At 34.6% G+C, this 14,951-nt stretch overlaps 1 protein-coding gene across 1 annotated transcript in view; it reads right to left on the bottom strand.

Moving 5' to 3' along the window:
• The window catches only part of Cph (BCL11 transcription factor chronophage), a 41,742-nt gene extending 27,191 nt beyond the window's left edge, over nt 1-14,551 (bottom strand). Inside the window, exons 1-2 of the mRNA XM_089177597.1 lie at nt 13,656-14,551; nt 11,805-12,053 (exon numbers count right to left, since the gene is read on the bottom strand). Of these exons, the coding sequence (XP_089033723.1) occupies nt 11,805-11,841 (37 nt within the window). The 5' untranslated portion in view covers nt 11,842-12,053; nt 13,656-14,551. The remainder of the gene's footprint in view (nt 1-11,804; nt 12,054-13,655) is intronic.
• Nucleotides 14,552-14,951: the final 400 nt, after the last annotated feature.

The following is a 14,951-nucleotide window of genomic DNA, read 5'->3' as shown; positions in this document are numbered from 1 at the left end:
TTTGTAAAACAAATTGAATTATTTTTGATCCTAAAATTATTATAATATATTTCCAATCTATGAATACTATACGTGTATTTAACGTGAACTATCAAAAATCTTTGATGTGATGACGAAGACGATGACGATGATATCGTATTTTGCTTTATATTCATTCGAATGTTGAAATCCGTAGAAATGTCTGATTGTGAGTTTGAATGTCAGTCGAGATTGGAAAGAGAAAATTTCATTTTAAAGTGTGGGAGATCTGTTGGTGGCTAGGTTAAAGTAAGAAAAGCACCCACGAACTATCGTTTCGTCGTTTTCTACCGGCCAGTTATGAGAAATATGAAATCTGGTTCTCACGCGTTTTGAATGGGGTATACGCGTTGTCTCTCATACTATCTCTCTTTCTTACTTTCTTTCTCTTTTACTCTTTAGTCGCCCCACATGCGTATCGTGGGAGGATCTCCGAGTCCCAAGAGCCCTTTGTGAATCGACCGGCAGGACATTGTCCATTGAGAAACGACCAAACAGGTCCTAGAGAGAGTTGACCTGTCCTTTTCAGGGCACTACTCCTTTCAAGGAAAACCCCTTTCCTGATTTCTTCCCTTTTCTTTTTTTTTCTCTTTCTCTCTCTCCTTCTTTCTTTTTCATTTCAAAATAAATCTTTACCGATACAGTTATACCATCCATAAACCACAGCTGTTGCTTACTCCTGGTCTTCTTGCTGCTTCTGTTGCTGCTGCTGCTACTGTTGCTGTTGCTGCTGCTGCTGCTGCTGCTCTTCTTGCTACAGTTGCTATTTCTTATTGAAGTGTCACTCGCTTGCATCGCGAATTTATCCAAATCCTGACATTTTTCTTCCTTTCTCAAACATTTAACCTCAGACATATGTTTATCTCTAAGTTCCGTGGGAGCGAATCACCCAACCGAAACAATTTATCAAATTTCTTATTCTCTTATTGACAACCACTTCTACAATTGTTTTTTTTCTTTTTTTATTACCTTTCTTTTTTTCAAAAGTTTATTACAAATTTTAAACGAATAAGAGTTTAGTAGGAAGGATCCACGAGTTAAATCGGTGAATTCGCGTACAATTTTGTTGGCTCTTTTTAGTGGCTTTAACAGAGAGTATGAGAGAGAGAGAGAGAGAGAGAGATAAAGCAATGGTATAGTTTGTTTGTGTTGTCAGTGACAATGACCGAAAAACAAACACAACACAACGAATGAATCCAGTTGAATTACAGAAACGCGACAGAATCGCCAATGGAAAATGCAACGAGTCGAAAACTCAAAGTGGCTTTGTATTGTCCAGCATCGCGAATACTTCTATCTTTCTCTTTCTCTCTTTTGGTAACAGGTAACTCGTTCTCATACCGGTTAATTAGAAACTTCCGTGGTAAAGAGGGGGCTGGGGGTGGAGTGGGGTATACGACAAGAGGGGAAGGGCTTGGGTTTCGTTGTTACATTATTCAAAACGTCCCCCGCGCGAAACTCTGCAATGTTCATGCCGCAAAACATCCGAATGCAAACTTTTGACAACGTTATACCACGTTTCATCGTTTGTATGTGTGTGTATATGTGTATAAGAGCGAGAGAGAGAGAAGTGCCGAAGCGTGTCACGTGAAATAATTAACGATCGCGCGAAATTTTCTCGAGCGAAAGGTGAAACATACACACACATATATACATATACACATGCATATGCTTGCCCGTTTTCGTCGCGTTCATCGTTGTTCGTTTTCCTCGTCAAGAGTTGTCATGGGAGGATTTCGTATGTAGTTTAGAAAGAGAAGCTTTTACGTTTACATCGAAATTTCTCTATTTATATATGCATGATATATGGTGGTAGTTGTACGTACATATTATGCGTATACGTATTGAGAGACAAGCAAAGATGCATATGAAAACGCGTGGGAGGTCGCGAGAACGATTCTCGTAAATCGCTGTTAGGCGTTTCGTCGCTCCCGTTTTACAAAGAGATACAAACGTGAAAGTCACGTTTTGGTTACGCTTCAATCGTTAATTTATGATCGATCATTATACTTGTGCACTGTGTAAGGTTGTTCGCTATACTTGTACAAACGATTTGTGTTTCACGTTATTATTATGTTATATTACTTTATTTCGTTACTTTTTATGTATACTTTTGATAAATTAGTTATCAAATATTTCTATTAAGTTTGTGTAGGTTTTGAATTTTGTATGTAGAAAGATTTTTATAAACAATATTATTAAAATCAATTCATTATTTTCTTATGATCGCAAGAAATTTGTTAAGATTTATAAGAAAAATTTCCCACGTCTCAATTATCTCAAAATGGAATATTTAAAATAATTTTAAAAAATTATTTCTTAATAACCGATAAACCAAATTGTTAATGCATCTGTAAAAAAATTGTAAATATAAATAAATAAATCATTGTTAAATGAAAATGAAATAAAATGAAATGAATGAACGATATGAATAAGCTAATCAATAAAAACTTAATACAAAATAATTTATAAATTTATTAAAACTACGAATACACATATATATATGAATAGTTCTAAAATCTCTCTATTAATCCGCCATATTAACGATTCTCTCACGCGTCAATGTAAAAAGCCCTATGTAAAAGAAACGCCTGACCCCTAAGCTTTTTTTCTTCCAACCAGTTCATATATCCCGTCGAGTATACCCCCTGCAATGATTAGAAGCCTTGGATTGGTCCGATGTTGACAAAAGAAGTTCTCTCGAAATACGATCGATTTTTTTCTTTTTTTTTTTTATTCATTTTCTCAAAAAGAAAACAACGTCGAACGCGACCCTGCTGTGCGATTTTGTCGTTCCTGACCAATCAAAACTCGAGTTTCTATTTCTCCTTCTCTTTCTCTTTGTCACACTGTGCCATTTGGAGAACGCTCGTGAACAGCCACCATCTTGTTTCATTTCCGGGTCAGCAACGTCAACCGGACGTGACTTCTACGATCATCGACTCGTTCATTTTTCCTTTTCTTACTCTTACTCTTTTTCTCTCTTTAATTTAGTCTCATTTTGTTTTTTTTTTTGTTTTTAATCTTTTTGGTGCCATCTCATCGAAAACCTTTCTTAAAACTAGAACCGACCTTCTCAAAGCAAATATCCTGGCTTGACTTATTCGTTCGTGTCGAAAATCGCGTTTAAAATCGTCGCATCCTCTTTCCGGTTGTTCGCGATCTTTTTGACTAAAGTATTACCGTTATAAAAAGAAAAAAGATAGATAGATAGATAGATGGATAGGGGGAGAATGAACGAAGTAGTCGTCGAATAGCAGTAGTAGTAGTCCACTTTCAAAAAATCAGAGTAGCTTGAAAAGAATTTCGAGCAGCTGTCTATCTCACTTTACTTTTCTCAAACGTTGGGAAACTTTTAACTGCGAGGGTGGAAGACTTTTCGAAGAGATTCTCTCTCTCTCTTTCTTATTCTCTTTTTTGTCTCTCTTTCTCTCTTGGTTAAGTATGCTTTTTAGATACTTCCCGAGTAAATATGACTTTCTCAAGGTCTCATACTCGTTGCAACGAACTAAAGAGAATAAGAAAGAAAGTAAAAGAGAAAAGAAGAGAGAAAGAGAGAGAGAGAGAGAGAGAGAGAAAATAGTAAGAAGAAAAAAGCCAACGAACTCTTGCTTGATATCGAACCTTACAATTCTTTGCGTGAAAAATAATCTTCAAGGACGTGGTAGAAACATTACGTTTGTATGCGAAGGTGGAAGGTGTATATATGTATATCTTTTTTTCTTTTTAATTATGTGCTTCCTGTTGGTACCGCGAGAGTTTCCCATTAAGAATAGGAAGAACAACAAGAACAACAAGATGATGATGATGATGATGATGATGATGATGATGATGATGGAAGGAAAGAGTTAGAGGAAGAAGAAGAATAACAAGAAGAACAGGAAAAAGAGTAAATAGTAAGGGAAGTTTCCGTAAAGTACTGGCTCGTATGAAGAAGAAACATACTGAGGAATTCCTAAAGCTTGGTAAGGTTTGACTAGTGAAAATCTAAAAACGGTCACGGTCCTCCCTATTCCCCTGAACTTGGTCGCTCTGGTATAATCGTATTTATAGAAGTAACCGAGGTGCCACGTACTACGACACGGCCACGTGCTTTACATACGCCCTCCTGGGACATTACATTATAACGGGTGATCAACTGGAATGGAATTTTTCTAAAAGAATTAACCTTCTTTCTTTTTCAAAATGCTTACTACATATATATAATATGATTATAATTTTAGTGAGAATAATTCTAAACAAGAAATAATTCTTTTTCGAATTATTTCATTAATATTAATTCATTACGGAGTTTTAGAAATTTTTTAAATAAATTTTCCTTCGTAGTAAAATATACCTACTATATTTAATTTAAAAAAAAGGAAATATTATATCGGATGAATATTTGGAAAAATTATTCCTTTTTTTATTTAATTTTCATTTTTTTTTTTTATAATATAGTATAGAAAGAAATTAATTTTATCAAAACAATTGGTATATTAAAAATTAGCTTTCTTTTTATATACAAAAAATATATTTATATAATAATGAAATAAAATTAATTCGAAGAAAAGAATAATTAAAAAAAAACTAAAACAAATTAACTTCCATTAATACCAAAACCAATTTCTATACATTTAAACCAATTTGATCCGATTATATAGCAAAAAAAAAGCACACACAAAAAAAAAAAAAGAAAAGAATCCAAACATATTTAGATCGAAAGGATTTTAAAATGGAAACTTGACTCCACTTTAATCCTCTCAATTACCATTCGACTATTTACATAAACAACTATTCTTCACACGAAAGGATTGAAGAAACTGTAAAGTAAAGTAGACAATAGACACCTTGCTTTGCTATGCTTCACATTGAGAATGACCCTCGAACATCGCAGGACAGGTCACAGGTAAGAAAAGTGGTCAGAATAAGGGAGAGGAGAAAAAAGGGAAAGAGATAGCGTTGCACCTTATGGTTGAAGGAAGAGAGGAGCATATAGATCGAAGTGACCCTTGGTCAGGTAGCTGTTGATGCGGAGACTTTGCTAAACCCCTCCGACAAGTGAACACCCGACAAAGCGTATAATAATACGAGTAGATTATCGCTACGAAAGGTGTTCACACCTTAGAAGGAGGGTCTCGGACAATGCTGGACAATGGACCAGGAAACCGACACTGCAAACAACATAAATTTTCTTTACGCCTTACCTCCTTACACTTCAACTATCTCTTTCTATTTCTCTATCTTTCTTTCTTTCTTTCATTCATTCTTACATTCTTTCTTCCCTTTATTTCTTTCCTTTTTTTACCCTCTTAGGTTTATCTCACATTATGTTATTTTATTTCTTTTTCCTTCCCTTTTCTTTTTTTCTCCAAGTTTACACTCGTTATTTGGCCCTTTGTCACGGTCAAAGATGTTTCCAAAGGAATAGTACAGAGTTTGTAAATCCATTAGCTCAAAGAAAAGCTCCGCGTGTCTACGTTATTATATTCTCTTTATGAACGAAATAAATCCTTCCTTTTTCTTATTGTTCTTCTTCTTCATTGAGAAGAAAAAAATTAAATAAGAGAAACGAGAGAGAGAGAGAGAGAGAGAGAGAGAGAGAGGGAGATAAAGTAATGAAATATTTATTTACTTCATTACCACTCAATTTTATTTCCATTCTTAATTTCTTTTTTTTATCTCGTGCCATTGTTTCAAAGATATAAAGATTATTACGATGATATTTTCTCGTTGGATGAAGAAAAAATTATTATCATTAAAATATTAATTGAAATAAATTTTCATTTACTTTAAATTAAAGATTTGTTTTTTAATTATTCAACTTGTTTTTTATCGTACGATTTTCTTTTTCTTTTTTATCATTAAATGTTTATTCATAAATGTTTGTTAATATCTTTACAATAAATTAGCTACTCAATTGTTTTTTTTGTATCAAACATTCGTATAAATATATGTTGTTGTTTATTTTCTTTCTTCTTTTTAAATGATATTAATTATATATATATAAATAAATTTGTCATGGTAAACTCTTTTTAAGGGTGGGGGGTGGGTTGTGGAGGGATGGTTAAATCGTTCAAGGCAATAAGACTCCGGACTCGAAGAGAAATTCGCGAACGAACAAGACGACATCGTATTTCAGTTGAAATTACCCACCGGCAGATTGGAAGGACGATATACAGCCCACTAACAACAACGTGATAGAAAGAGATAAGACAGACATATAGAGAAATGGAGAGAGAGAGAAAATTGTATCGACATCGTAGTTATCCTTGTTCGTCCTTCCACAAAAAAAAGAGACAAGGATTTAAGGAACATCCTAAAAGCTATGAAAGATTAATGTTTTCGTCACTCGTTTAAATTACTTTCTTGTTTACACGGATTCAATTTTATTATAATTTTAATTATACTTTTTGTTTTTATTCGTAAATCTTTCGACCATTCTTCATATTAGTGTTTGTACAATTATGTTTAATTATTTTAATAGAATGTCACGTATATCTTTAATTTTTATTGTTTGCTTTTATTATAAAATTTGTCCAAAGTTTAATTCAATTACTAACATTATTATTGGTTTAACATTAAATGTGTAAATTAATTCGGTATCGGTTTTTCTTTGGCACTTGAATATTTTATTACTATGGACAGAATATTCGATTATGTTTTTTTCGAAAAATATTTACTATTTCTATCTATAGTAAATTATAAATGTCATTCCAATATAATGACATTAATTTTCCAGCTATGGAAATATTTTTTTCATGGAATCTATTCAACAGATACAAAGTATTATCCCGACGAAAATAGTGTTGTAAGGGCCCTAAAAGATAGGCCCCAAGGGGCCTGGTTAGGTGAATACAATCGCGTGAGGAAGAATTTCTCATTCCAATGTATAAATGGTGTCCCGCGTGCTTTGAGCAACGTGTGGCCGAGCGTTGTCATGATAAAAAAAAAATAATGTGTCTTGTTCGTTGGTAGGTAAACTGGACCCATTTTCGTTCTAGTTTATTGTGTAAAGTGGTCAACTGATGATCACATTTTTTTTTTTTTGAAGCACTTAAACATTCATCATCTTCAGAAAACTTTTTCATTCATCAGACAAACTTTTTTCTAACCAAACGAACGTTCTTTCAGATGACATCGAGGATGGGAAAACAATTCAAATTCAAACAAAAGTTATGATCTTTTAAAAACAAAAGAAAAGGTGTCGAATTAATTTGCACATTTATTAAAACAAAAGAAGAAAAAATCTTTTAATCGTTCAATCTATTGAAACGAGCGTATTAATATTAATTACGAATTATTTATAAATATTAAAAGATAGGAATTGTTAAAAGGGTTTGAAATAATTTCTAAAATCTTTTCCTCGTGATAACAGCTGGCGCCATCTTCTAGATAAAGTGACAGGCGTCAATTTAAATTTTTTAAAATACGCATCAATTATTTCATACCTTTTTTTACTCGAACTCATTTCAAAAAAGTATCTTAGATCTAGAGATAGAAAATATTTCTAAGAGAAATCTTACATTAGAATTAAAAAGTATCGTTGAAAACTGTTCATGAGATGAACTAATGAGATCCGTTTAAAAAAAAATTGTTTTTTTTTTTTTTTTAATTTTACTATAGAATCATTTAATTAACTATTAAGATATAAATTCAATTATTGTAATAATTTAAAAGATTCGTGACGATTAAATGGTCAATAATTTTGTATGTTCATATCGATTTATCAAAATGTACGTACGGTTACGATCTTTGATAAATGATCATTCATACTACCACTCAAAATAAAAAACTATGACAACATTTATCGATCTATTTAAGATTTTTGATCAAGGTAATTAATCATTATGACAAATAAAAAAGTATACTTAAATTTTAATAAATGATCTTGCACGTGCAGCAGAGCACTTTTGCACGGTTTAATAAAAACAACAAAAAATAATCAAAAAAAATATAAAACAACAAAAAAGTAAAGAAGAAAAAGAAGAAGAAGAAGAAGAAGTAGTAGTAGAAAAAGAAGAAAAAGTTTGATTCGGTGGCTCGTGACTCGTGACTCTTGATCGCGTCGACACGACTTGTTTTACCTGGTCGCGTGCTGGACCCTTTCGGAGGAGGGAGATAGACACTCTCTCTCACTCTCTTTGAACAGAAAGAAAAAGAAAAGGAAGAGGAAGAGGAATAAGAAAAAGTAAAAGAAAGAAAAAGAGGAAGAGATAAAGAAAGGATGGAGAGAGAGAAAAAGGGTTTGCCGCCACGCGCCCAACGCCCTAAAGGTTAATCTAAGGAATCAAATCAAAGTACTTTTTTTGTCGGCTTCTCTCTCTCTCTCTCTCTCTCTCTCTCTCTCTCTGTCTTTTAAGATCACTGTCTTTTCTCTCGCTGTATAAAGGCAAAGTAATAAGAAAGACAAAGATAGATGATAGAGTAGGAAACGATCGAATAGAAAGAAAAGGATAGATAATATACGTAAGACAGTTAAATAGAATGAAAGAGGGAGAGAAAGAGAGAGAGATGGATACACACAAGGTGAAGAAGGGTTTCCGACGGGTCGCATCAAAGACAATATTTAACAGACACGCAGATAGAAAACGCGCATATGCTGCGCACGTGCCGCTACAGGGGCAAGTAAAACGCGTACTTTGTTTGCTAAATAACATCCTCGTGAGTACCTTCAGTCGATCATGGTGCTATGTAGAATAAGCTTTTGAGAATACCGCGACTAGCTATAATACAATATATATATATATACATATATATATATATATATATATATATATATATATAATGCACATGCATGCATACGTAGATATATAAATGTACCATATATCTGTATGTGTGATATGCGGGTATAATTACGCGAACGATAAATGAGTCATGTGTTTTCGAATAAACGAGATAAGAGTACCTACTCTTCCCCCTCCCTCCTCCCCCTACTCCTTACTCCTTTTTTATTACTTAGAGTTATGAAAGTTGCAAAAAACATTTCGAAAGAGGATTCTTCATTGATTGTTTAAACAATTTATTTCTTATTTGTTATTTTTATATGTGTGTATATATGGATGTGTATATATTTTATATATGAGTGTTAGTGTACACGTGGATCGTAAGATACTTAAGGGTCGTTGTTTTCATTTCCAAGAAGAGACCTTCTTGGAGTTAGTAAACATAGTATTTAAAGTTTTGACATTGATAGGTGAACGTTAGAAATCGGGAAGACGTGTCCAAAACGTTTATCTATATCTTGGACGATATGCTATGTAACGAAAATGAAGACACTATTAACAAGATATACTTTCTTATATTTATGTTTAATATATATATAAGTATATTTGTACGTATAAATAGATTTATGAGAAATAGACGTCTACTTTAGAAGAAGATATTCCGAATACTTACCTCATCGATAAGAAAAAAGAGAAGAATCCTAGTTTAATCGATTTCTTCTCTATTATGATCGTCCTATTACCGTCCTAGAGGTAATTCTCAAGATTCAAGAATATCATTCAAACAAGTATGATCAACTGAATATCACGAAATACCATATCATAATAGGGTATTTATCGCACTTATCGAAATAATACATATACATATATTTATATCTTTATTACACAATGATTAAATTAATTAGATTTAATTAAATATTATACAATTATCAAAATAAAATTAAAAAAAAATCATGTTAGTACTTTCTATCGTATAAAAAGAAAATAAAAGCAAAGTACAAAATGATAATCGCAAAGATATTCGTATTGGAATAAATAAGATGATCAATTTGATTTTCTTTGATCGTTAAAAGAGTTGACAACAACAAAAAATAAAATAGACGAAGGGAATGATGGGGGTGCTGTTGTGGAGTGTGGCGGATGGGTGGGAGGGGGTTGAGGGTTGTACGGAAACGTTAGTAAAAGATTCGGATATCTTTTCGCGTCGGCGTCATCGCGCGAACTAAAGAATATCGCAGTTGTAATTAAGAAAACGGAGAAGCCCGTAGCCGGCGCCGGCGACGACGCCGCCGTCGAGGATCTAAGGGGGTGGAGAAGAGGCGCGAAGGGGTTTCAAACGAAGCTCGGTGGTGTAGCCCTGTTAGAAGAAAAAGGTAGAAGAAGACGTAGAATGAAGAGGTGTAACAGAGAAAGAAAGAAAATACCGAGAGTAAGAGAGAGAGAGGGGGGTAGGGGTTGGTTGCTTCCTACGCGAAACGGGGGTGGAAAAGTCTGTGAAAAACGCGCGCATGACAATGCTATCCCCACCAAAATCCCTCTAACCAAACCTCCCCTTCTTCCTCCTGATTTTTCCTATTTTTTTTTCTTTCTTTTTCTTTTCTTCTTTGTATTTTTCTTTCTTTCTTTAACCCCTTTACAACCCACCCATCCATTCCTCCTCCTCATCCTACTTACTAACTTACTCCTCCCTCCTTCCTCTTTCGCGAGAACGAAGGTCGGCATCGGGACTGTGTACGCCGGCTGACTAATTAAAAATTCAACCGAAGAGTTAACTGAAGACGTTGCCCTTACATCTTTTTCCTTCTCTCTCTCGCTCTCTCTAGTTTTTTTTTTTATTATTATTTTCTTTCTCTCACTCTGTTATATTTTTTCTTATTATTTCCCACAACCTCTCTCTCTCTCTCTCTCTCTCTCTCTCTCTCTCTCTCTCTCTCACTTGTTCACTATTTTTCTTTTCTTGTACTATCTCTTGAGATTCTTTCTCAAGCTTCTTCGACTTACTCCGTTTTCCCTCTTTGATTTCCGAGCCTTGCGCCACGCGACCACGGATCACCTTTTTCATTGTTTTCATTTTTCCTTTTCTTGTTTTTTTTTCCTTCTACTTTTCTGTTTCTTCTTCTTCCTATTTTTTATCTCTTTGTTTTTTATTTCTTCTATATACTTTCCATCTTTTCGATGACACGAAGAACGAATGAACGGAACAACGTCTGTTCAACACGTTCTTACTACTAGTATGATACTTTTCTATTCCACGTCGACAGTTCTCTGTCATATTTTCCTTTGAGATTTGTAATTTTTATTATTAATATTATTATTTTTTGTTCTTTTTTTTTATTCTTCTCCAAGTTGCGAATAAAAAGAAAAATCTTGAGAAAACGTTCCGTATACTTTAAATGTTGCGATAGTTTTCATCATCAAAAATTTGATCATCTTATTCGAAATATTATCGTACGAATAATTATGTTAAATACATTCGTTAATAACTTTTACTCACGAGTATTCTAAGTTGACGTGAGAAAAGGCGGGTAAAATGGGAAAACCACGTGACTGGTTTATATTCGCTCTTCGTTCGTTTAAAACTTTTTTTTCTTTACAAAAAAATCTAAAATAAAATTACTAATCGTATTAGAGAAATTTGAACGAATAAAAATAGAATTATCGAGATATCCTAAAAATAAGAATTTATCTAATATTAGGTATATATCTTATATACATATATCTCTAATGTTTACGTTATTTTTTTTCTTTACTTTACTTTTCTTCACATTTCTTCCTACAGATAGAAAAGATAGGAAGAGAGGAGAAAGAAGAAAAAAAAAAGGAATAGAGTGAGAGTTAGAAACACGGTTGACTAAGATAAAAATGTAAACAAAGTATACGAAAAATAACTAGTTGAGAGCGACGGCCGGTTGAACATAAATGACGACTAAAGGTTGGAAAACTTGTATAAAGTAAATTTATAAGAATAAATATCACGAGAGAGAGAGAGAGAGAGATAAGAATAATCGACCAAAATATAAGAAAGTGAGAGGGGGAAAAAAGATAAAAAGATGAAGAAGAAGAAAACGAGGATGAACTCACCTTGCGCGATCCTGACCGCGGGCATTTTGATCCTCATGGTGCCGACGTGGTCGTTCCTCGTTCGGATCCGTGTTGCACTTCCAAGGTGGTTTCCTCAGTGAAGGGACCGAGAAGGGACAGACGTACCAACGAACGAACGTACGAACGTACGAATGAACGGATTGGACAACGCCAAGGAGGAAGAAGAAGAGGAATTAATGTTAGTTGTTGGTCCTTTCCTCTCTTTCTGCTGATCCTCTCTCCTCCTCACTTTTTTTTCGCGAGGACGATAAGAGATGATTAACAAAAAAAAAAAAGAAAAAAGGGACAGAAAAACAACCATATATATATATATATATATATATATATATACATATAAATATATAAAGGTATAAACGGATAACTTTGATTAAGAAGAATATAATAATAATAATTATTATATGACGGCTAGAAGATGACAATGGCAATTATGATAAAGGATAGAAGAAGGGAGATTTGGAAAGAAAAAAAAAAGAAAAAAAAGCGATTGTCCTCTTATTAACGTAACACACGTTTCACGTTATTAACGTCCTCCTATTGCCTGATGCGTTATTATTGTTGTCGTTGTCAATGTTGTTGTTGTCGATGTTGTTGTTGATGTTGTTGTTGTTGTTGTCAAAGTCACGTTTAACCCTCACCTCCTCCTCCTTTTCCTTCCTATCAAAGAAAGAGTTTTCTTGTCCATTTATTCTACGTAGTCTATGACAATTTATATCGTATAATTTTCCTCTCCAAATGTCTCTCTTCTTCTTCTTCTCCTCCTCCTCCTCCCCCTAACTCGTTCACCTCCAGCTTCACCACCTCTCTTATACACGTTTTGTTACGAATCAAGGGGAAACAACACACTACTGTCTATGAATGTGTCCAGCACAAAATTTTGTTTTCGTCTTATTCTTCTTCTTCTTTTTCTTAGTTTCTTTTAATCCTTCTTCTTGTCCTTCCGAAAGTTTAGAAATTAACTGACGACTCTTCAGTTTGGACTAAATTTAATTTCACAATAATTGTGTGTCCGTTAACAATGTCCTTTTGATCTTGATGTTGTCATCAACACAACAAACGTTGACTTAGCCGCCGTCGCCGTCGCCGTCGCCGTTTTTGTCGCCGACGCCGCAGCCGTCGTCGTCGTCTTCGTCGTCTTCGTCGTCTTCGTCGTCTTCGTCGTTTTCGTCGTCGTCGTAGTCTTATTCGTAGTCTTCGTCGTTGTCAACTAGTAATATACTCGTAACGGCTCGTGTCCCTCATGTTGTTCCACAATTGCGTTTTCCGCAGTCTCCCGCTCGCGAGAAAATACGACACACCACCACATCAGTGACACGCGAATGTAAAGTTTTACAGAGAAAGATAAAAAGAAATAAAGAAACAAAAAGAGAGAGAGAGAAAGAGAGAGTGTATGTCTTATATGAGGTTCAAATGAATTATCTAAGCTCGTTTCTTCACACACAATAAAATTAAAACTTTGAACTATGAAGGATACTTTCGTTGATAGATAAAGATAGACAGAGATAGCGAACCAGTCAATGTATATATATAATATATTATATATATATATATATATATATATATATATTATGTGTGTGTGTGTGTATATATATATATATATATGTATGAAAGATATAGGAGGAGAGAGAGAGGGAGAAAGAGAGAGAGAGAGAGAGAAGCAGTCCCACACAACGAACGTGACCGAAGTCAGGAGAAGGAAGACGACTTGACCGAAAGCGATCCGCAGGTGTCGAGACGCGTCGAGGTGTCGGCGGCACCTCTTCCGCCGCACTCGCGAGCGCGGGTAACACCACTTACTAACTACTACTACTAAATATACTACTTCTCTACTACCTTCTTCTTTTTCTTCTTCTTCTTCTTATTTTTCTTCTTTTACTACTGCACAACCAACAACAATAAACAGCTGCTGTTTTAACTATTATTCCTCCTACTGTCTTTTATTTCTTTTTTTTGTTATTTTTTTCCTCTCTCTCTTTCTTTTTCTCTCTCTCTCTCTCTCTCCGTTTTCGTCTTGATCTTTTTCTTCTTTTTTTCTTCTTCTTCTTCTTTTTTTTCTTCTTTATCTTTTCCTTCTTCCCCACTACTATTTGTAAATTTCGTTCTGAATAATATTCAAAACTTCATTTGCATAATTATAAAACGTCAAATAATAATATCACACCAGATTTTCACTAGTTCTTTTATTATTTCAAACTAATCCCGTCTTCGTACGTATATATATATTTATATATATATATACATATATATAATTTTTAATAACAATCTCCACCACTTCTTCTTATTATTATGATACACGTTGGACGACAGATCGCAAATTCCTAATACGATGTTACTTCAATAACAAATGTCATTTTTTATTCCTCTACTTCCTCTTGTTATTTCGTTTAAAGTCCTTGATAAAAAAAAAAATGTCGACCAAAAAAAAAACTAGTATAGCGAGGGTAAAAAAAAAGTTAATCGTATTACTACGAATAAAAATTGTAGTCTTTTTGATTAATTAAGAATTCGTTTCGCGTTGACGACGGTGTCACGAGGTTGTTGTTGGTTTCTGGTGATTGGCTGATACCGGCGCCGTGGACCAGAGCGACGATGGTCCAGCATGGGTCGTATCTCTGAGTGGACTGTGCCGGACGGTGCGCCGTCGTCGTCGTACCGTACGGGACCTGGTGTGTCTCGGGCACTGCGCTCGCTTCGGACGCGCTCGGTTCGGCTCGGCACGGCGCCGAGCCGCCGGACACCCCACGCGCTCTCTCTCGGGGTAGTTTTCACCCCGAGAGTTTAGGTGGGGGTAACTATAACTCCCCTCTCTAGATAACTCTCCTTTCTCCTCCTCGCCCCTCTATCGCTTTCTCTCTCCAACTCATACTCTATATATACATTTATATGTATACGTATATATATAGACGAGATATACCTGTCTCTTTCTACTCCCCACTTTTAGATACTCCATCTCTCTCTCTCTGTTTCTCTTTCACTAACTCGTGGTAACTCACTCCCACTCGTAACGCTGCTAACATTACACGCTTCGCGTACACATGCGCAAACGTTTACATTCTCCGTATGTGTGTATCTCCAGTCGTACACTCGATCTGTCCGTCTGTCTGTCTGTCTGTCAGTCTGTATGTCTGT

Source organism: Polistes dominula, unplaced genomic scaffold (assembly GCF_049000335.1).
Source record: "Polistes dominula isolate Pdom_NZ unplaced genomic scaffold, Pdom_raw_medaka contig_373, whole genome shotgun sequence".
Lineage (NCBI taxonomy): Eukaryota > Metazoa > Arthropoda > Insecta > Hymenoptera > Vespidae > Polistes > Polistes dominula.
This window is presented reverse-complemented; position numbering and strand designations above follow the sequence as displayed.